The 23,030-nt window shown below is 43.9% G+C and overlaps 1 protein-coding gene across 2 annotated transcripts in view; it reads left to right on the plus strand.

Annotated features, from left to right (window-relative positions):
• The first annotated feature begins 8,873 nt into the window (after positions 1-8,873).
• LOC144945554 (protein FAM135A-like) overlaps positions 8,874-23,030 on the plus strand; it is a 50,356-nt gene continuing 36,199 nt past the window's right edge. Inside the window, exons 1-3 of one of the 2 annotated variants that reach the window (XM_078874037.1) lie at positions 8,874-8,956; positions 14,576-14,804; positions 18,428-18,507. In XM_078874037.1, the coding sequence (XP_078730163.1) occupies positions 14,728-14,804; positions 18,428-18,507 (157 nt within the window). In that variant the 5' untranslated portion in view covers positions 8,874-8,956; positions 14,576-14,727. The remainder of the gene's footprint in view (positions 8,957-14,575; positions 14,805-18,427; positions 18,508-23,030) is intronic. The other variant, XM_078874046.1, reaches the window with a different exon arrangement.

Genomic DNA, 23,030 nt, shown 5'->3' on the forward strand with positions numbered 1-23,030 from the left:
CCCCCACCCCTCCCCATAACCAGCACGGCGTGGGGATTGAGGATGACTCATATAAAAAAAAGTATATATTAACACAGTTCATATAAAACAGAAAAAAGTGTCTTATACTGCGATGCGATGCGTGCATCGTGAGCTTAAAACATCAATATGAACCGAATACCCGATACAGTACATTGTTACGTCCATAATAATACAAAAATCATTCATGCAGCAAAATCTCAATGAGTCTCAAGACGATGTTTTAGGTTGGTCCTGCGTTTGAATATTTGGCTAATTCTGTTATTGAGCGGTTGTCTTTTTTTTTGGGGGGGGGGGGGGGAAGAAACCGGAGTACCTGGAGAAAACCCATCGCGCATACGGAGGGGATAACACTCAAAGCTCCGCACAGATTGATACAATACATTTGCTGAAACCGCAATCTCGTGGCCACCTCGAAGCTCCGGCAAGTTGATGGACTTAAGTGCTGTGTGCCGCTCGAGCTGATAGAGGATGATATTATGGGCACCATAGAATGCGCCGTTTAAAAACAATCTGCAAAAAGATATAACTTTCTGTACTGCCACCTCCCGACCACTTCACAGCCCCAGTAGCGGGTTTAGAAGTTCCACACAAGTCTCTACGTGATCCGCCAACCCCACCTCTAAAGGGCTTCATCCACAGGGGCCACATCGCGCTCTGCTCAGTTTTTTATGTGGGGGAAAGGGGGCAGGGTGGAGGGCTGCGCGGTAGAGCGTGGGGCGGCTGGGGTATAACTCTTAGAAAGATGGTCCAATATTAACAGAATCTACATGAGTGTCTACGTGGTCCGCCAACCCCACCTCCAAAGCGCTTCATCCACAGGGCCACATAGCGCCCTGCCCAGTTTTTGTGGGGGGAAGGGGGCAGGGTGTAGGGCTGCGCGGTAGAGCGTGGGGCGGCTGGAATTTAACTCTTAGAAAGATGGTCCAATATTAACAGAATCTTCGTAGAAATGCGTGAAGGCACTATGGACTTGCCATTTTTAAAATCGGCAAAAATTTTATGGAAGAAAAAAACTCAACACATTCGACAATGACACAGTGGACCAAAGAAGAAGAATATATGTAAGGCGACGTTTCGGGCAATGGCCCCTTCATAGCACACACATAAAGATGCCAGACGGGGAGAGTGGATATTAAGGGTTGGAGGACTGCACTTCACACCATGGGCCCAAATCTCATTATCCACTCAATCACTCTGGCCTCTCTATGTGCTATGAAGAAAGGACATTGCCCAGCACGTTGACTATTACGTATTTTGTATTTTAATGCCAAAGTGTTATTAACGAATGTTGTAGCAGCAGCATCACCAAATACTTTGTTGAAGATTGAGCAAAAGATTTCTCAAAACGTGGAAACACCAAAAAGCTTAAAGAGCAACGTTACTGTACTTGCAAATATGACGATAAGTTTTGCCCTGATGAACTGCCCACGGATGGACTTCTATGTTGCTAATTCATTCCAAAGACTTAACTCAATGCTGGAAAGTCTCGCACAAGCAACGCATGCGTACGCCTGATTGTTTTTTGTTCCTAACTTGCTTTGTTTGATTCCTTTAGAGTTAAGGCACGGAGAGAGTAGTGCTCCTCCTTAGGAATGGAGACTACCCTGATGTTTGCACACATCAATAACCCACCTCTCCTCGCTCTCTCGCGTGCAGCAGGTCTGTTTGCTGGGCCGGCAGCTCGAGTGAGTGTGTGAAAGTCAACGTTTGAACGGTGAGAAGTTTTTGGAATGCCTGAGCTAAACGAGGTGAAAAAAATATGCTGGGTAGGGGTGGAAACACACAAAGCCTATATTTGGTTTATCATCATCATCAGCAGCAGCATATACCATGGTCAATCCACTGCTGGACGAAGACCTCACGCTACTGCCATCCCTCACGGTCCTGCGACTGGACATCCGTGAAAAAGAGTGCCATAGCGCATCTGATTCTTCGGGTATAAATACATTTGCTGATTCTTAAATAATCTACCGAGCAGCTACACACAAACTGATTTCATGGCTCCATCTCCACCCGGTGGATGTCATCTGGAATGCGTCCCATTGCTTGGCTGACGCTCTGCCAATCTTCTTGACCCTCGGCCGCGATTCATCCTCGCCATCACGTGTCCTGCCCACGGCCGTTCACCCATTCTGAATAGAGAATGCTTTTATTTTTTAATTTGTAAAAATATATATTTTTATTTCTTCATGTGAAGGAGACAGACCGTGTTATCTGCTTATTATGTTTTATTACTGCTCCGAACAGTTTTAACTACGTCTTTAACCTGCAGAGTAAGTTCTCTAATCTATGCGCTCCTCTTTCTCTCTCTCTCTCAGTGTATATCCAAGCGTGCATCTCCGTCTGCTTCTTAGCCCACGATTCAGTTGATTCGTTATTTTTCAAATTTTTAGTTGACGACTGTGATCCTGAACCACGTGCCTTAGCAGGTGATACACAATGGATTAAATGCACCTTGGGCTATTGCTTTTCATTCACAAGATCAGATTTCCCAAAGCACTCACTTGTATCATATGTTCTGCTACGTAATTAAATGTCATAATAATAACATGAATTATGATGGGGTTTAAAAAAATGTATTCTTTAGGATTGAAAAGTTGGAGCCATTTCAAATGAATCGTGTCAGCCTTATGTGTTTATTACTCCAATCTTTTTGGTGTCGATATTTATTGTTACGTCTGTCAATTTAACGTTTACCTGTTACCGAACCTACCCAGCTAGTTTCGGTAACAACGGCCCGTAGAAGCCACTCACAGCAGAGTTATCGTTGGGGATTGGTGAGTAGCCCAGCCAGCAGCCAGCCAGGAAACTCGAGGCATAAATTATGTTTAATAGGAGTATGATAGCAGGATGATGTCTCGCCATAGCGCTTGCATATCACTTCAGTTATATCTCGCGCAAATGCGCGGGCAGTGCTAGTTTATTTATATTCTCCACAACGGCGCTAATTTTTAAATCCTTTATATTAAGTTCACTTGCTTGCTTGCTTAGGACCGTGCAAATCTTTTGGTCGTTTTTTAACCCACTTCCCATGATCCAATCTAGCTGACATTTTCCACACAGACTCGTTGTGCGTGTCAATTAATGTTCGTGAAAATTTTGTTCCAAAATTTTGCACTTTTTAGGACAAAAAAAATTATATTTAATTACCAATTGCTTAATGCTGCCATGCAATCATCTGACCCATAGGTGGCAGCCATCTCAAGCCAAAGGACGAGAGGACTCTAGCCGCCACGCATATAAAGGATTTATAGTGAAAAACGTTGTTTTTACGGGTTATACTTGTTATTAAACTGAGTTGTCTATTACGGCGTCGTTTTGCAACTGACTGGGACTCCGTGTCGCAAAGAGAGGGTCCTTGTCTGTGAGATGTGGCACTTCACCAGAACTGCTTCAAGCAAGCCTGACTCTGCCGATGAGACACTCTGCGTCGAAACCGGCCCAGAGTTTTGCTCGTCTTGAATCAATGCTGCTGAAGTTATGCTCTCCCACAAGGTCATGAGACCCGATGGGTTATATAAGAATCACTTTTTTATTGTTTTGTGTCTGGATAGATAGATATTTGAAGGAGACATAATGTCTGCTTATTTATTTTGATATTTGTATTCTCCACAATGACGCTAATTATTCATTGTTGTCAGATATCAGAAGCGGAACTGAGCCTGGATATTGCTTAAGGGGCCGTCCATAAATGACGTCACGCACCTAGGGGGGGGGGGGTCAGACATTTGTGACGATGTATAACGAGGAGGTGGGGGGTTGAGAAATGTGACGTCACATCAAAATGCGCAACTTTAAATAAATATAGAATTGTTATAACAACACTAATTGTTATAACAACACTCCTACAACATCAGAGTGCAGCGCCACATTAAATACGCACTACAATGACAATAGTTTAAAGCGATTTTAAGAATGTTTTATTTTCAAAATAGAAATATGGTTTCGGGGGGGGGGGGGGGGGCAAAGCTTTGTGACGTCATATTTTAGGGGGGTGGTCTGACTTTTTGTGACGCCGTGTGACGGGGGGGGTCAAAAATCGTCCAAAATCGCGTGACGTCATTTATGGGCGTCCACTAAGCGCGCAAACGTGTGTAGTGTGCGCGTGCTTGCCCTGCAGAGGGCAGTGCAGCTAAACCCATTGTTCTGTATGACCCACACCTTCACCAACGCGATGAAGTATGACTCGCGTGGTGAAGTATGTTCAAAAATCCCTTCCGGCCCCGCAAGGCATGGGGAACCCCTCATCCAGCAGCGGATTACCAAACGAGCCGGCGTGTGTACGTGCCCAGCAACAACAACAAACAACATGCAATCAAATCTTGATTTGAAGCTTTCGTGACTGCAGGAATCCATACTCTTTGGTTCTTTCGGTAAAGTCACGTAGGTAGAAAATTTAATAAATCACGACGTTTCGGGCGCAACACAAGCGTCCATCATCAGGTGCTGACGCTGCAGACCATGCTTTAGCCCACCTGTTGCGCCCGAAACATCGTGATTTATTGTATTTTATACCTACGTGACTTTACCGAAAGAAGCAAAGAGTATGTAATTACAATTCCTGAACATTTTCAAGAGGCTCTGGCTTCTCGTGTGAGGTTCACCCAACTGCTTGCTGTTGTCAATTCCAGTGTTCTACATTGCAAGTCTCGCGGCCCACTGCGGCCTCTGGTGGCCTCTAGTGCGGCCCCCCGACACAATACACAGCACGTGACAACACCGCCCCAACATCATCATCATCATCGTGCCGCTGTCAAACCCCCCAGTGGTTTCAAATGTGTGGCGGCCCTCACACTGGTGATATCTTATAGGCGAAAGTGGGCCCCCTCCCCTCTGAAGATGAGTGAATAAGGGGCCGTTCATAAATGACGTCACGAGATTTTGGACGATTTTTGACCCCCCCTCCCCTCGTCACACGGCGTCACAAAAAGTCAGACCACCCCCCTCAAATATGACGTCACAAAGCCCTGCCCCCCCCAAACCTATATTTCCATTTTGAAAATAAAACATGTTTCAAATCGCTTTAAACTATTGTCATTGTAGTGCGTATTTAATGTGGCGCTGCACTCTGATGTTGTCGGTGAAAACATTTATTGAATAGTCTATTTAATTAAGTAGAACGTGTTGTCTATATTTATTTAAAGTTGCGCATTTTGATGTGACGTCACATTTCTCAACCCCCCCAACCCTCGTCACATGGCGTCACAAATGTCTGACCCCCCCCCCCCAGGTGCGTGACGTCATTTATGGATGGCCCCTAACGCCGCTGTAAGTGGACATTCAAGGCGCTTGTCATTTAAGTAGCGGTCGGCGCATGTCCTCCCCCCCGCACCTCTGACTAGCACAGTTGGCTACGTACGGTGAGAAAGAAGTTCAACAAAGACGAAGATCTCTCGTATAGCCTTAACAAACTGTTGGGGCAAGTGTTATTAGGGTGTTTGCACTTATGATGGTCGGCATGGTACACGAGGGGGGTGGGTGGCCAGCACCACCCCCGGCCGCCTTTGTCTCCCCAGTGGCGATGTTTACCACACCGCACCAGGTGCTCATTTGAGGCTAAGTCGACCTAGGGGATGCCAAGGACCGGTTCAGATAATCGTCACTGGTTTTGGCCGTGAACTGGAATCGAACTTGGGTCGCCGGGTTCGTAGCGCAGCGCGCAAACCGCCACACTGCGTGTATTTTGAAGTTACTACATTCATGTGCATACAATTAGACTGGAGTTTGATTTCAAATTAACCAGCTACAGTAATTAGTGGTAAAAATCGATTGCCGCTGCCTTAGGTTCATTGAGTAACGTCAAGGCGCTGACACACTTCTCTTTCAACTTTAATTCGAAATTGTCTCTCCACAAGTCTTATAAATTACTTCAAAGCGTGCCGGCATGTAGACAAATAGTTAAATATAGAAATTGCAGGGGGCTTCACACGAAAGTCTAATCCGGGCACAAACTCGTTTTGTCAGGCAGAAGTCATCTTCGACTTGGTGTCTCACTGTGCCCCCTGCTGCTCAAATATCGGTCAGGCAATGTTATGATTCAATTAATTTGGTGACACTGCTACTGCTGCTGCTACGTTGACAGTGGGTGCCCTCCACGCATGCTCAACTAACAAAAACAAAGTCAACACATTCGTCAATACCAGCTGTGGCCGAAAAAAAATGTAATTGTAAAATAGACCACGTTTAGGGCAATGATTTTTCGTCGCAGATTTTTTTGTTTATTTTTAAGTAGTATTGTTGACGAATGTGTTCAGTTTAAAGTTACGTGTATACAATGACTAATGTAACAACATTTATATTAACAAGGCAAATTACATGTCAATTAACTGGTTAATGAAGGCCTTCTCACGGCAAATCGGTGACAGGGGGGTTGTTAGACCATACTTCACCACGTTGGTCAGTGCGGGTTTATGAATGAGAAGAGGAGCCCACGACTGGTTCAGATATCACATGGAATTGGCACAAACATCCATATGTAGCAGGACCTTCCCGAGGAGTAGTCTTGGGATTCAGCGAGGCTCTCCTGGGTAAATCAATTAAAAGTGGCGGCGGTCTTTTGTTTACAGCAGTGGTGGAACTTCTACTTTATGACGATCCGGGGCGAATCTATCCCAAGGACTACCAATCTTGACCTTCCCACAAACTGGTTACTCATTGTATCGACCCCGGAGGGACAAAAGGTTGAGTCAACAACCTCCCCCTCCACCCAACCAGGATTTGAACTCGCAACTTTCCGATGACGAGCCGCTCAGCCCACCGCTAAGCCACCTGACCGGTCCCCTCGGTAAATAAATGACATCATGATTACGATCGACAGGTGACCGTCATCACGCATTGGAATCCAACTGCGAGTCTTGAGTCACCCTGTCGGACTGAGAGTGCAGACGTAGAGATGCATCTATTCCGCGTGGCACACAGGGTGTGACCAAAGTCATTTGCGGATGTCAGATGTTCACCCCACCCTGCACCGTGAGCCACTCCGCCCACCTCTGTAATCCCGCCGGTGGAATTTTGACGTGTGCACACGGGGAAATGTAAATCCACTGCTAGATGAAAGTTTCCACGCGCCTTCCGTTCGTGGTCATTGGGGTTGTTGGACCAACGGCCCAAAACTCAGTAAACGTGGTACGTTGGGTCAACGTTGATCCAAAGGTTCCAACGGCATGCCAATGTTGGCCCAACCTTGCATACTCACTTTAAATGTGCCTAAAGAAGAACATATTCATCATGGCATTTGGCGTGCTATAGACCTATGGATCAGAAAACATAGACTAACTGGATACATAGGACAGTTGCTGAAGGCAAGCCGAGATCAAAATGAAATTGAGAGGCAGACGAGAGCAACTTGAAGTGCTTTCAATATACATTTTATAATGAAAAACAAAATATAAAGGCGTATTAAAGGGAAAAAAATAAGTTATTAAAATATTACCTTCCACGACACGGGTTGAAAATAAGGACTTTGACAAAAAAACAGGGAACAAAATATGGAAAGTGCACAAAGAATCGTCGAGAAAGGTATGCTGGGAGGTTGTGTGTTCGATCCCGACCCTGACACCTGTGCATTTGGAGTTTGCGTGTCTCTCTCCCCTTGGATTTTTCTTCGGGTCCTCCGCTTTTTCTCTCCATATTTAGAATCGACATCACGCGCTGAGAGTATTTGGCCGCTGTAAATGTCCCGGTGATGAGCCACTTCGTTGAGCTATCATTAGTGGCAAGGTCGCTACTGAAAAAGGAGCTATACAGCTCAGTGGTGCCTTACCTGGTAAAATAAAATAAACATTGTTTAGCTTATAGTATTACTCTGAGAAACGAAAAGCGTGGATTACACGCACAAATTAGATGCATTTATATTGACAGCTCACTATAAGGGAGGATGGTGGATGGACCAGACTGGTAACGAGATGGCAGCCAAAAGAGGGAACACCCAAGAGGACGTCCACTGCCGAGATGGATGGATGAGATGAGCTCATGTACAGCAGCAAAATGGATTGTGGTATCATGTGATTCTTTAGGGGTTGGCAACGTGGGGATACTTGCAACCAGCATTGGATAGAACATGGTTAGCGATGATGATGATTGATAAATCACATAATACGACAATATATCTTTAATGTTTTCTTTCATTTGTAATTGCACTACGATCAGTCTAAACATAATCTGCCCGAGCCGACTTATGTTACAGATAATTTATTAGTTAACATTGATTTATTTTTGTGTAGTATTTTATATTTTTTATTGATACACAGTTGTTTTCGCGCTGATTTATTTTGCTTCCTTGCTGCATTTTATTTAGGGTTTTTTTTGGTAACCCATCAGCTCACTGTTGATGATGAGACTCAACCTTGCTCTCTCAAAATCTGAATATGGTTAAACTTAATCTGGTTGTTATTTGCACTCATATCATGTGTTCGTACTATTTATTGTTTCGATTTAAAGCTTTCGTGACTGCAGGGATTCATCTTCTTGGTTCTTTCGGTAAAGTCACGTAGAAGGGAAGTAATAAAATAATAATAAATAATTGTTTTATTATGTTTTATTTTTATTATTTTATTACTTCCCTTCTACGTGACTTTACCGAAAGAACCAAGAAGACTATTTATTGTTGTAAAGTTCTTACCCGCCCCTACTGGACATTTGTGAAAAGGAGCTTTATAACTAATCGGATTCTTCCAATAAAAATAAATATTCTGATTCTTAAACCAGTATATGATTAGATGATTGACAGCTGTCACGTAGCCGAATCCCCCCGCCCCACCCTGGAGAAGGAGCGGCTGGTGGGGGGGGGGCGGTAGTTTCGATGACATCACTGCCATGCCGCCTTCCCATTGGTCGAGGCGTGGCCACGCTAACTTGAATGGGGCAGCAGCAGACGCGGCTTGTGGCCGCCGCGTCTCAGCGTCGTCTGCGCGCTCTCTCCTCCTCTGCGTCCTGGGTGAGTCCGCGGCGTCCGAGGTTCTCTCGCTCGCTCCCTCTCTTTCTCTCTGTGCCGTCGAAGAACCACCAGGTAGCACGTGGGGTCTCTTCCGTTGTGTTTATTTAACAACAAATATATGGTGTTGCTGCGTTCAGGATTATTGCCCCCCCCCCCCACCGGTGTCGACTATATGGTCAGGCCGGTCATCGGTGCGGCTTGGTCGGTTGGTGACACTAGTTAAGACCGGTGTAGGCCGCATCTACGGGGTGTTGTTATCGAGTCGGTTGTAGAATTTGCAATTAATACCATGCGATTTAACGTTTTTTTAAATATATATCGCGAGAGATGGCGACGGATTGGAGATGCCTTCATCCAGCAGCGGATTAGCGATGGCTGATGGTGGTGGTGGTGACGATTTAATGTGTAAAGTGTTAAGGCGACTGACTGTTCGATGCAAAGCGGTGTTGTGCGATTCGCGTACTCACTGCAGGTGTCGTCTCTGGCTCTGTGAGCCTCGGACGGTGATGCTGCAGTGACGAAATTCCTCAGGATTTTAAGTGTGTCGTTGTTGGCTTATTCTGGGGTTTTTTTTCAACCTGGACTTAACATTGAACCTCAGTATTTTAAATGTGCCCTAGTCCGACTTACGTGAGCCCCGTGTTATTAGCGCTTTACCAAAATAATCCTAATTGTGCCTAAATCTGGGCTGTGGGGACTTGGATATGAACAACGCAGAACCCTTAATGATCCTCAGAGACAACAAGCCTCTTATATTCCTACCGAAAGCTTTAACATTCTACATGTCGCCTTATCCTGACTGTCTGAGCTTTGTGCATTTACGCCAAACTCCATGAATCCCAAAGGAGTCTAATCAATTCGATATTAGAGCTAATATCAGTGATTAACATGTCAGTGAGATTTTATTTGTCTTCAAATACAAATTAAGAGGTTGATGCAAAAAACTATAACGCTGGTATTCGTTTCTGTCTTTGTCTGTAATCGGCAGGAAAAAACACGTACACAACACCTCAAGTGATGTTCTTATGTCCTTTACGTAATGCACTCAATGACGAATGGGTTTTACAATATGCCACTGTTTATATTTTCAATTAACAAATAGCATGAATTCACGCAGATATTTACGTTTTATAAAGGAAAATCCTGTTTTGGAATGATTGGCCAGTTCTATTTTAATGACTGTTTTGTTAAAAGTAGAATCTCAACGTGATTTATAAGAAAACCGATCATTTAATGACACATCTGATGGAAACAAATGGCACAATAAAATGTTCTGAGATCATAATTTTCCCCTTTTGCAGGAGCACGTTATGTAATTACGCGCACAGGTATGTCATACACAGTGATGTTATTGATGAATGCCCAGGTACATCCTTCCCCACTGTACAGGAGTCTCATGAGGATCATTTCGTTTCACAACTGTCACGCGAGACTGCTGAAAGGAACCAAAAAAAAAAACTTCCTAGGCTGTTTATCAGAGGTCGCAAACGGGTTTTGATTCCTTACCCATACCCGTACCCGGCCGTACCAGGGTCGCAAACGGGTACCCGTACCCGGCCGGGTATCGGGTAGGGTACGGGTATCGGGTACCCGGTTGCGACCTCTGCTGTTTATGCCTGTACACGTGCCGGTGTGTTAGGTGGATCAATAGTAACATCGCAGCACTGTGAGAAGTGGGTATCAGCTTTGGGGGTTCTTCATCCAGCAGCAGATTGACCATGGCTGAAGCTTTATTGTTAATTAGATTAAGCATTTTAAGGTATGGGTCGTGTCACTTTATTGACGTCACTCATTGACATATTAAGGAGTGTGGCATGCCCTAGAGTAGTTATTAGAGTGTTCCTGACCTTTTCCCCGAAAGCTAAAAACCAGTTTCAGGTAAGCACACAACGCCAAGGTGGTCATCTACAAAATAATATGCTTGTGTATTTAACGTGCCAACATGGTTTGTTGGAAGGAACTGACACTTTTTAAGTATCTTAATGTCGGGGGGGAAATGTATGTCTCCGGCCTAATTGGCGTGATTAATATCAACGCCAGTGTGTTATCGCAGAAGTGTCATTAGGATCTTCCTTGCGATTCAGCTCTCTTTGAGTTTACTGATCACAATACTTTTCATGTTTGGCGTCGCTGTGTTGTCATTAGCAGCACACGTTTGAATGTAAAACCACCAGCTGATGAAATTTTAGCGCCGCGAGGCAAATGACGTTTGCCCGCGTTAAAGATAGCTTCATAAATGCATGTTCCAGCACAAGTTTTTGGGACTAATTAATTCATCACCATCAAGTTAAATGTAACTTATGTGTACTGTGCATGCAAAAAGTCTTACGTGTCATTCCACTGCTTTAGTAGCAGTTTTTTTTTTTGTAAAAATATGCCCCTAACCTGTTGACATGTAAAATGAATGCACAGTTGTGTTGATGTGTAATTAATTGTTGATCTAGGCTTTCGTATAGAGTACACATTGTTGACAGTATTGTGAACTGACATTAGATTATGCATCCAACTGCATTTCTGCACCAATGTATTTTTAACAGCATTTGTTTAATAATCAAACTACGCTTAATTTGTTAGATTATGTTTTGGTATTGAAATACACGCGCATGTCAGTTAATATATTCATTATTTATTACTCACAGTCCAACAACAGAGCACAACTCTGTTTTCAAGCCAGCAACCTGCATTTGAATTCTGACAACAGCTAACATCAGTGACAAGTGATATCTGAACCATTCCCAGACCTTGTTCACCGACCAGCATGGTCAAAATATGTTTCAACAACTACAACCCTGGTCTACATATCCCTTCATGGGCTTGCGCCACCATGTCTTGCCACGCTTGTATTTTTCTACGTGCCCTCTGACCCTCTACGTTCTCAATTTTTGCTGTCTCTCTCTGTTACTCCTCCTCCTCTTTGCGCTCAATCCACGCTTTCGCTCTTTCTCTCTTTCGATTTAAAGCTTTCGTGACTGCAGGGATTCATCTTCTTGGTTCTTTCGGTAAAGACCGTCTCCCCGACAGACCTGGTCTTCATCTGAGGACGGCTGCTTGCGTTGTGGCCGAAACGTCGTGAGAATTATTTTATTATGTTTTATTTTTATTATTTTACTACTTCCCTTCTACGTGACTTTACCGAAAGAACCAAGAAGATCTTTCTCTCTTGCCCCCCCCCCCCCCCATTTCACTGGAACAAACTTCCCCCTGCACATTAAGCGGTCACCTTCGCTCACTAATTTCCACTCTGCACTCAAAACTCACTGATTATACTCTCTGGTTCTTTCGGTAAAGCCAGGTAAAGACGGACGCTTGTGTTGCGCCCGAAAAGTCGTGTTTTCTTTTGTTATTTTGTCTACCTACGTGACTTTACCGAAAGAACCAGAGAGAATGGATTCCTGCAGTCACGAAGCTTCAAATCAAGACTGAACTCACTCATTGTTCCCGAGCTCACCCCACCACCCCTTAATCCCCCCCCCCTAATAACCACCATCGTTACTGTACCCTCTTCATATTCTCATTATATGGCTTTCATTCATTCCCCATTCATTCAATCCATTCATCATCATTTATTGTCATCAATTTCGCTTTCACTGAATTCATGCATCACAGATTTGCCCGTTGCTTCCTCTCATTTATTTCATTCACCTCATCTCCACCATTACATTCGTGTGTACCATTGTTATTTTTTTGTAAAGCGCCGTGTAGTTAAGGCGCTAAATAAATTACTTTCATATAAGAAACGGCCGTGGGATGGCCATCATCCAACGTGCATTTACAAAGAGCTGAATTTTCTTTTTTATTATACGATCCACGTTCAAGTAAGACAGCTGGTGGAGAGTGAGCGAGTAGACTGTACATCTTCATGAAAGTGGAGAGTCAATTAGAAGTGATTGTGCTTTCAAAGGTAGACATTCATTCACCGGCATATGCAAGCTTCCTTTGCTATTCATCCAGCTTCTCACTGACAGCACCAAGTTAATTACCACATTGCCTAGGATGGATCTCAAGGACATCTACATCATTATTCAGCATGGATTTATAATTTGCTTGCACCGGTTAGGATTATAGTCACGTTGCTCGAGGATTAGCCTTAACAATTCGTATTATCACGGTGTAAATGCACGGGAGTATTTAATTCGCACCTTAATCTTACCACTTATTAGGGTCGTTGCGAGTAAGCGGTTTGTTTAGGCAGGTTATGCCGGGTCATGGTCAGAAATAGGAATTATCTATTACTGTACTGGCAACCCTCATCCATTCACGGTAAGCCTCGGAAGGCCCCTTGGTGAATAGAAGTAAGATGACACTTATTTGAGAACAGCTGATGGATGGTTGTGCTATACAAAACGCATTTACATGCACGCAGGCATTCGAACCGCAAGACTCTTGCAAGCTCACAACCGTGTACACAATTTGTGCCTTTTTTTTAACGCAAAAACACGTGTCATTGAAATTATAAATGCAAACGTATGACTCGCTGCTTTTTTTTTTAATTTTGCGCATTTCGGCTGTATGTTATTACACAATGGCATGCGACTGTGCAGAGAAAACCATTATAAGCAGGTGGATTTTTGATTAGACGATGTTTTAATAAATTATGCTTGCCGTAATTGCGTTCTGGTGGAGCAAGTATGACCGCATCATCAATACTGGCCACCAGCATGTCATTTCATAATGAATCTGCGTGGCAGGGGTGAAACTATTCATACCACACCCCTTCCACATTGATTCAATGAAGTGTCGTGATTTGGTGTCCAGGTTACCATTCGAGATGCAACAGTCTCATCTGTATTGTTTGACTTGTTTTCTTGTTTTTTTTAGCCTATAAGCACATTAGCATTTAATTTGCATATAATTTGCAAGAATCATAGAATGGTATGTCTATATAAATGATGTATACATGTAGTGGTTGGTGCGTTACTGATATTGTGCGGAGCAGGGGGCAGTTCGGCAAATTCTATGGTTGTACTGTACTTCTAAACATCTACGCCTCTGTTGCCCATCTTCACCAACCCGTGCTGCCCAGCATGATGAAGCGTGGTCCAATAACCCCCATAACCTGTCTGCAAAGGGGATGCCTTTATCCAGCAGTGGATTGACAGAGCTGAGAATGTTTATTATCATTGCCATGAACCATATACAAGTAAGGCAGCTGGTGCAACGAGCGAGCGAGTTGAAGCAACATGTCTTAATTAAAGGGCTGTAGTAATAATAATATGGACATCTGATATTCGTGCCATTCTTATAACACAAAGGCTATAACCACAAAGGCTGTGTAAACTTTACAGAACGTTTCCAACTCCGTTCCTCTGCATAACTGGCTGACAGAGACAAATCCTTGGCAGTTATACTCTGTGTACATACCGTGAGTATAACTATCGATTTTAATAGACGAATCATTACATTCTCAATCTTGATTTGAAGCTTTCGTGACCGCAGGAATCCATACTCTTTGGTTCTTTCGGTAAAGTCACGTAGGCAGAAAATAAAATAAAACCAAAAATAATATATCACGACGTTTCGATCGCAACACAGGCGGTCGTCCTGAGGCGGAAAAAATATATAATCCAGCAGTGGAACTGCTGAACATTGTCGCGGCTTGGCGCTTTTCTCTTCCCCCAGAACCCCCTCGCAGTAGCTTTCTTCGTTCTAATGCAGATGGCCCTGTCTAAGCAGTGGCTGAGGATCGCGGAGCGTGGCAGTGGGATGATGATGGCAACGTGAAGCGGAGAGGGGCGGCGAAGGTGGTCTCGAGAGACGGCGGGGGGAACGTAATGGCGGAGGCGCAGGCCACCGTCGAGTTCTCCGTGGAGCTTCACAAGTTCCACAACGTGGACCTCTTCCAGCGAGGGTACGTCGTCGTGGAGACCACTCGATGATGCGTTCAGGGCTGCTCCGCTGCCGTCGGGTCCCGTGGTCACGATGGACAGGCCTCCTTGTCGGTTTTGCCGCATTCAATAAATTTCACCTTTTTTTTTTTAGACCTGCTTCAAGTGTTACCTTCATCATAATAATCTTAATCGGCCGTCATCTATTGCCTGCGGAATGAAGACTTCCCCAATCCATCACCACCACCCCTCATGCTTATACGATTCATCATCTCACTCTTGCGAATAAACTGACCAGAAATTTAGCTCACAAACAAGCATACATTTAAACACGTAAACATTAATGACCGGCTAAGCACGGGGAGGCTGTCCATAAGTTAAATGACAAAAGGGCTCTCTACATGTGTTGGAACAATTGCTGTTCAAGAGCACCTTTAAGGCCGGCACGGCACATGAGGCGGATGGGTGGCCAACACCACGCCTGGCCGCCTTTGTCTCCATAGTGGGTGTGTTTACACACCGCACCAGGTTCTCGTTTGAAGCCGAGTTGACGTAGGGGAGGCCCAGGACCTGTTAGGATATCCCTCACCGATGTTGGCCATGAGCGGGAATTGAACTCGGTGACTTGGATTGTAGTGCAGCTCAGCGCTACCTGGTACTCCACAACCAGCCGCATGCATCATCTTTAGCCATTGTCCACTTTTGGTTGAAGGCCTCTCCCCATACAGTCACCATCTGTCACGGTCCTATCGTGCCATAATCCATCTTAGTCCTGCACATGAGCTGATCGCTTCGCTCCATCTCTGTGGTGTGTTCTCTCCTTTGGTTTCCATTTTGTCATCAGCCTCGTCCATCGGCCGTCATCCCGCACCTCCGATAAGCACGGTTAGCTACGTAGTGTGCGAAAGACGTCCAACATACATACAGTCCTTCTCGCGATGCATTCTGCCCAAGCATACTTTTCTACTCTTAGTCTCTGAGTGCAATTCCAAGCATGCACCTCTCCATCTGTCAATGTGTCTTGTGTTGCCTCCCTGCGCGATGTTATGCGAGACGCATGCTACTGGTCTTGTTTTTACGTATCGTGTTGCATTTCATATCAGCCTTGTGTATGTCTTCCTTGCTAGACTGTAAACAAAACGTAATGTGTGTATTTTTTTTAAACAGCTTCGAGCTGTCAGATTCACTTTTACGAGCAGGTGCAAAATACAACCAAGTGTCTGCATGTAACTTACAGCTCTGCTTTGAAACCTTCATTAAAACTAAACAATTTAATGATAATCCTATCTTGCTGTTTTTATTCTTGCAAGTCTTTTTCGGCTCGTCGAGTAATAATTTAAAAAAAGGCTATGATTGAGTGTTTACCCCCCTCCCTCCCCCCCCCTCTGGAAATACTGTCCATTAGTATGTCACTCGGTACACACTCAAATCTGCAGCCTCAAAAACAGAAATAGACCATTAATAATCCGCACAAGCCTGCTGTACGGATTAGCCTCGTGCAAACTATTGAAGTGCTGCTGTGATGGACAGGTTTAAGCATGGTGACACCTTAGAGTCACTTTCTCCCCCCCTGCTTCTCATCGATTCCGAACTGGCAGCTGCCACCACCGCTGCTGCGGTGTAGTCGCGGTCCAAACGGCAGAGCTAGCGGTGTTGACGCTGACTCGCACGCACACGGCACAATGCGGACGTTCGGTGAAGGTTGCCGTTGCAGGACTTTGCACACGCAAATTTGTATAACCTGCATTGGTGGGTTTGGGCTAAGCATTGCATGCACCGCCGAATGTTTTTTTTACATTTTAAATGAGTTCCGTTGCGATTGTTATTTCTTGTCAGGACAACCCTTGTGTACGCCTGTTTTTTGTTTTGCTTCTCCGAAGCTTGTTGCGTCGTTGCAGACATAGCACAAGCACACCGCTCACAGCAATGCTTTGGTGGCGCTGTGTCGAGCATGCTCTAGCATGTTTTGCACTTTTTTTTTTCTTCTGTCGTAAATGTGTTTCGTTTCAAACCATATTTCCTAACTAAGAACGCCTTTGTTAGATTGTGCGTCTCATTAGTTTCGTTTTGTGGTTTGGACTCGTGTAATTATTCTGCAGAAGCTGGAAATGCAGGAGTGGTGCATTGGATACATTGAGTGCTTTTCACGTGCGTGCAAGTGTTGGCTGCTGGTTCGTCAAGGTTAACGGACGTCCTTCTGAAAAGGAAGATTCTGAATGCTTTACATTTAAACCCCTTACAGGCTGACGTACCAGGAACGTACATTCTTTTAAAATGATTTTTTCCCCATAGTCGGTCAACGAAGCAAATAATTATTTAATTGTATATCAATACAGAGGGTTCATATTCGTTCTGGATGTAAGTATTTACCCTGCCCGCTATTCGATGTATATAGTACTGTACAACGTTGGATACCCAATGGTCACATTCTCACCCTGATCAATTAACCACCCGTAGCCAGTGCAAAATATTTGTTCCGTTGAATAACCGTAATGTTCCATTTTTATTGATAAATGTGATCTGCTCTTTTGTACATTTGCTTGGTACTAAAGCACGGCCAAACTTTTCCCCCCATGTTTAAAGCGGTTCGTACGTTATTTTTCTTCCAGTATACGATTTGTGCGCAGAGGTGTAACTGTCATCTTATAAAGATGTAATTTTCACACCTTCGCCTGGTACCTCAGTCCCCAGCGAGTCACGTAAGCGAGATTGTCCTGGGTATGTAATCTGCGATGACTGTGGGGTTTCTGACTACCAATCACAAACACATGTGTGCTTTACTGAGTGTTATTTAAGCCAGATCTCAACGGGCTGCCACCTGCTTATAGAGTGCTCCTACTAAATATAAACTTAAAATCGGCGCATTTCATGGTTTGATGCGTTTATCGCTCGCATCATTTAACTTGTTTGATCGATATTTAATACCGATGATCAAGAACGTCTAAATATGTATGTATGTTGAACTTCTTTCACCCTGCACATAGCCAACCGTGCTAATCGGAGGTGCGATAAATGCATATTCATTATAACATGCCCGAGACGGACGTTCTCCGTGGAGATGGAGTGATGGAATCGGCTTGCGTGCATTTGTTAGACGGATTGAGGCATCGCAGGACCGTGACCGATTGCCCATCACTGCATTGATCATGACTCATTGTTCATTACTCATGAATATAAAACTGTCAAGGAAATGTATTCAAATTTGTAAATTATTTTCTGGCTAAGATCGCCTGAATGAAATTCCCATTGTGTGTCATACACCCTCCTCCACCTGACACAGCCATATTAATACTGTTGGCACCCAGACAAAAGTTTTAAATTATTATTGCTTCAGCGAAGTTCTGCCGGTAATTACAACCAGTATCATCACGTATTTGCCAGAATTGTGAAAATCTCCTCCTAGTCTTGGCCCTTGAAAATGCATCTGGGTTTCTGCCAAATATATACCGGTGTGCTGAATCGATCATAAATTGACGTGCTTGTTCATGCGACAACTTTTATTTATTTTTCTGTGTCGGGTGGAGGAGGGTTTACCGCACACACATATGCATTTTACTTGAGCGACCCAACCCAAAAAATCAATTACGAATCACAACATTGACCGCGGAATTGTGCATGCTAAATTTAGACGTGTATTCCGTTGCAGGTTTTACCAGCTGCGGGCCGCTCTGAAGGTGCCTCCGCGGATTCCACACAAAGTGGAGGTCAGCTTGCCCCATAAAAATGGTACGGCAATCCCACCGGTGCACTCACATCTACGTGGTCTGCATTCGGATTGGCTGTGCCCTGCCCCGCAGCCATCCGCAACATGTATATAAGTGCCTGTCGCATGCACTGTGCTCACAGATAAAGGTTGTCTGGCAATTAGTGTTCATGGCAAGTTTCCAGTACGCAAGCAGAGGACACTCTTTCATTTTAAGCGTACTTCTGCAACTGCAACACTTACCTGCACTTTAACATCCACGTGTGCATTAATCCGGGCGCTTCTTTTCATAATGGCACCCTCTTCCTTATTGTTATTCCCTATGAGTATCCTGCTACAGTTGAGTGCAAACAGATGGCGATGAGTTATCGGATGTTCATCGCTGCCCTAAAGGGAGATTATTCTCAATTTTGTTTTGTTTTTTAGAGAGGGAAAAAAGTCGCTTGCATTTGGTCAACGTTTACCGTGGAAACCTTATTTCCACCTCTTTTGCTCAAGGGACGTTAGCGGAGTCTTGTTTCGTGCGACAGCGAAGGGTGCTTATTGCTTTATAACCACGGATAAATTAGCAAGGAAGAAAAAAATTGAGTTATGGATAAAAAAATCGATTTGGAAGGGGGATGAGTAATTAAATTATATATCTTTTTTTTTTCAACACATCATTGGTTTTGGTGGGTTTAATTCTTTCTAAATCTACATAATGATGATTTAACTCTATTACTAACAATATTGCACGGCTATCAGAAGAGCTGAAATGTACGGGTGCGTGCATTGCATTGCAAATCCCGGTTTGCATGAAGTTGTCCGGAAAATTGGCTCATGAGACAATGTATTGAAACCAATAAACCATCTATAATCCCATACTTATAGTGCATATTAAGATTTTTAAATGTCAGAGCCATCTGAACCTACAACAGGAACACTTTTAAAGCCTTATAATTTCAGTTGTTTCTCACATTTATCATTGCATCTTGGCAAATGACATCGGTCTTTTATAAAAAAAAATTTACATTATGTGCATTTATATTGTCTATTGGGGAGAGGCGCAATAACTCTCCGAAAGATTATCTAATATGAGCTAAGCTGGTTTTTTAAGTTGTTTTGGCCAAACTTGGAGATGTAAATAAAATATTTAAAAATACTTTTTTTTTAAAACACACTTTAATGAAATGTACCGTACTCGTAATGGCAGAACTCCACGACTCCAGGAAGTGGCCCCGCAGCTTGCCATAGCGTAAGGGACCGTGGTGATTTACAGGCAACGTGAGTTGAGCGTGGACAATTAGACCCGTAAAAAATAATGTTTAAAAATATATATAATTTTTTTTATGATAGAATATAGTATTGTCATCAGTATGACATACGTATACCAAGTTTGCAGTCGATACGACATTTGGAAGATGGTTGAAATAGAGTTACAAGATTTGAGGATACGACAACAGACAAGTGAGTTAAATAAAAGCGTGTTAAATGTTAAATAATATTTAATTTTTCTGTTTTATGATAGAATATAGTATTTTCATCAGTATGACATACCTATGCCAAATTTGCAGTCGATTCGACATTGGGAAGACAGTTGAAATTGAGTTACAATATTTGAGGGTAAGACAACAGACGGAGTGAGTTAAATAAAAGCGTGTTAAATGTAGTTTTTTTTTATGATAGAATATAGTATTTTCATCAGTAGGACATACCTATACAAAATTTGCAGTCCATACGACATTGGGAAGACGGTTGAAATGGAGTTCCAAGATTTGAGGATACGACAACAGACGGAGTGAGTTAAATAAAAGTGTGTTAAATGTAGTTTTTTTTTTATGATAGAATATAGTATTTTCATCAGTAGGACATACCTATACCAAATTTGCAGTCCATACGACATTGGGAAGACGGTTGAAATGGAGTTCCAAGATTTGAGGATACGACAACAGACGGAGTGAGTTAAATAAAAGCGTGTAAAAATACTCGAGCACAAAGGTAAACGTGCAGCCCTTCAATTGCTTACTCCCGCCACTGCCGTTGGAATCACTTCCACTCGAGGGAGCTCGCGAAGGAATTTTGGCCTACTCTTCCTTATGCTGGCCAACTGTCGAGGAAGGAACGGGAGTACCCACACTTTACCCCACCACAGGCGAATTGCCAATCGACTAACTGTGGTACTGCTGGGTGGACACAGTCAGCGGGATTTAACAAATAATAAAGATTAAAGAGGTTACTAAGAAATCTTAGTTAATAAGGAGTAAGCTCAGGGCTTCTTGAAAAACAAATGCAGATCTCAGATTGCTACACCCATTCCGTGACACTGGGTGCTGCTATGATGCCGGTGGTAGTGTTAGAAAAAAAAGTTACTGTGAATCTTTATCATTGAAAATATTTTTTAAGTCTTTTTCTTGAGCGCGTAACGGTGAAACGCATGGCGTAAGTTGGAAGTACGTCCCTAAAAGGTGCATCTCGTAACTGCGAATTCACGCTGTGGGGGGGTGCGGGGGATGGGTGGGGGGGCGTTATGCGAGGGATGCCTGTATCTTCTTGGTTCTTTCGGTAAAGTCACGTAGAAGGGAAATAATAAAATAATAAAAATTCAGACAGCGTCTGAATTTAAGACGCTGTCTTTCCGTCAGACCTGTTCTTCACCTGAGGACGGCTGCTTGCGTTGTGGCCGAAACGTCGTGAGAATTGTATTTTATTTTAATTTTATTATTTCCCTTCTACGTGACTTTACCGAAAGAACCAAGAAGATGAATCCCTGCAGTCACGAAAGCTTTAAATCGAAAAGGATGCCTGTATTTGCAAACATTCAAAGCCATTTAGGCCTCCCTGCTACTTATTCCACATCGATAATTCAGAGACAAACGCCTGTAGCAACGTGTTACATAATCAATGCATGAGCATGAATTATCCTAACTTGGCTATGCACACCTTTATTCTAGCACGTCATGTACGTATGCAAATAGCGCAGTGATTTTTTTTGGTCGGAGTTGTACTTTGCTGCAAAGCAAGTGGCATGCCATTTTCTGCTTAAAACCGTAAAGCGATGGAAAGAAAATGCCGACAGCACACGAAACGGACTAATTTAAAAAATGTCCTTTAAATTGATGCTGCCCTGCGCAATCGTGTGTTATGTCACGACGCACTGGTCTTACACCTAAAGCGCATCGGTGCATGCACACGCGTCGTACGACGCCTTCACCTTGGGTTATTGATGAGCCGGGGCTAGGTTGAGACTGCCCACGGCTCGCCTTCGTGCCTGGCTTTTGTTCGTTTTCAATTATTGTATATGTAGTGAGTCCAACTGAGCAACAGACGTTGTCTTAGGGAGCAACACTTTTATTAACTACGAGCTTATATACCCAGCGTTGCCCGGGCCAAAAAAATATTTCAAAACTACTCTTAAAAATCTAACAGCAGTGCGTACTGATTGTGGTGGTACCTGCTATCGCTACAGTAGTACACGCTGACTCTATAGCACAAAGTACTCGTCTTACAGAGTGGCGTGGTGAGGCCTAGTCCCGTGCAGAGACTCTGGCCTCGCCTAGATTGTCCAGCCGGCCGAGGTGGCAACTTGGCAGGCTGGGCTGCTACCCCTGACCCCCCCCCCCCCCCCCAGCCACAATCTCCCCTGCTGCTCTACAGTAATATTTATGGCCTATAGTGGTAGCATCTAGCAACTGTATATATTAGTAACTGCACGCATCGGGGTGGGGGGGGGACATCACACAGTGAAGATATAAGCTCAACGTTTAGTGTATTTTTAAAGCATTTTAAACACGAAAGAAAAAGTCCCCCTCCCACCGAAGGTGTGCGACTTGGCATGGGCCGTTCCCCCCCACCAAAGGTGCATGAGTTGGTATGGTCGTGCATACGTCATAAATAAATAAATAGATAGCGCAAAAAAACGCACTAAATCTCAAATTAAACTTATTAAAAGTTGACGGATGTGAAAAAGGAATAGTGCTTGCCAGAGGTGTGGACTCGAGTCATGTGACTTGGACTCGAGTCAGACTCGAGTCATGAATTTGATGACTTGCGACTCGACTTGGACTTGCATAACAATGACTTTGTCCCACCTATGAGATGTGGACTCGAGTCATGTGACTTGGACTCGAGTCAGACTCGAGTCATGAATTTGATGACTTGCGACTCGACTTGGACTTGCATAACAATGACTTTGTCCCACCTCTGGTGCTTGCTCACGGCGGGGCTTACGGCGTGGTACCTGGATATTTTTAATTAACGTAAATAAAATATCCAGGTACCACGCCGTAAGCCCCGCCGTGAGAAAAAAACAAAGAGTAAACCCCACCGTTGGAGAGCCAAATCCTTCGCAAGCACGCAAACACACACAAAGCCACAAACCGACAGACAATTTTTGACTTTTTTATATATATGAACTATTAACACAACATACTCTCGGGTGGTGACCACCCAACTAACCACGCTACGGCGGAACTAGACATGGTTCCACTATCCCGGTCCGGACTACAAGCTGGGTCCCGGACCACGTGGCTGGAGTCTTCTTCAAACTTGACGTGGATCTCCTGCCTCT

The sequence above is a fragment of the Lampetra fluviatilis genome, chromosome 2 (genome assembly GCF_964198595.1).
Source record: "Lampetra fluviatilis chromosome 2, kcLamFluv1.1, whole genome shotgun sequence".
Lineage (NCBI taxonomy): Eukaryota > Metazoa > Chordata > Hyperoartia > Petromyzontiformes > Petromyzontidae > Lampetra > Lampetra fluviatilis.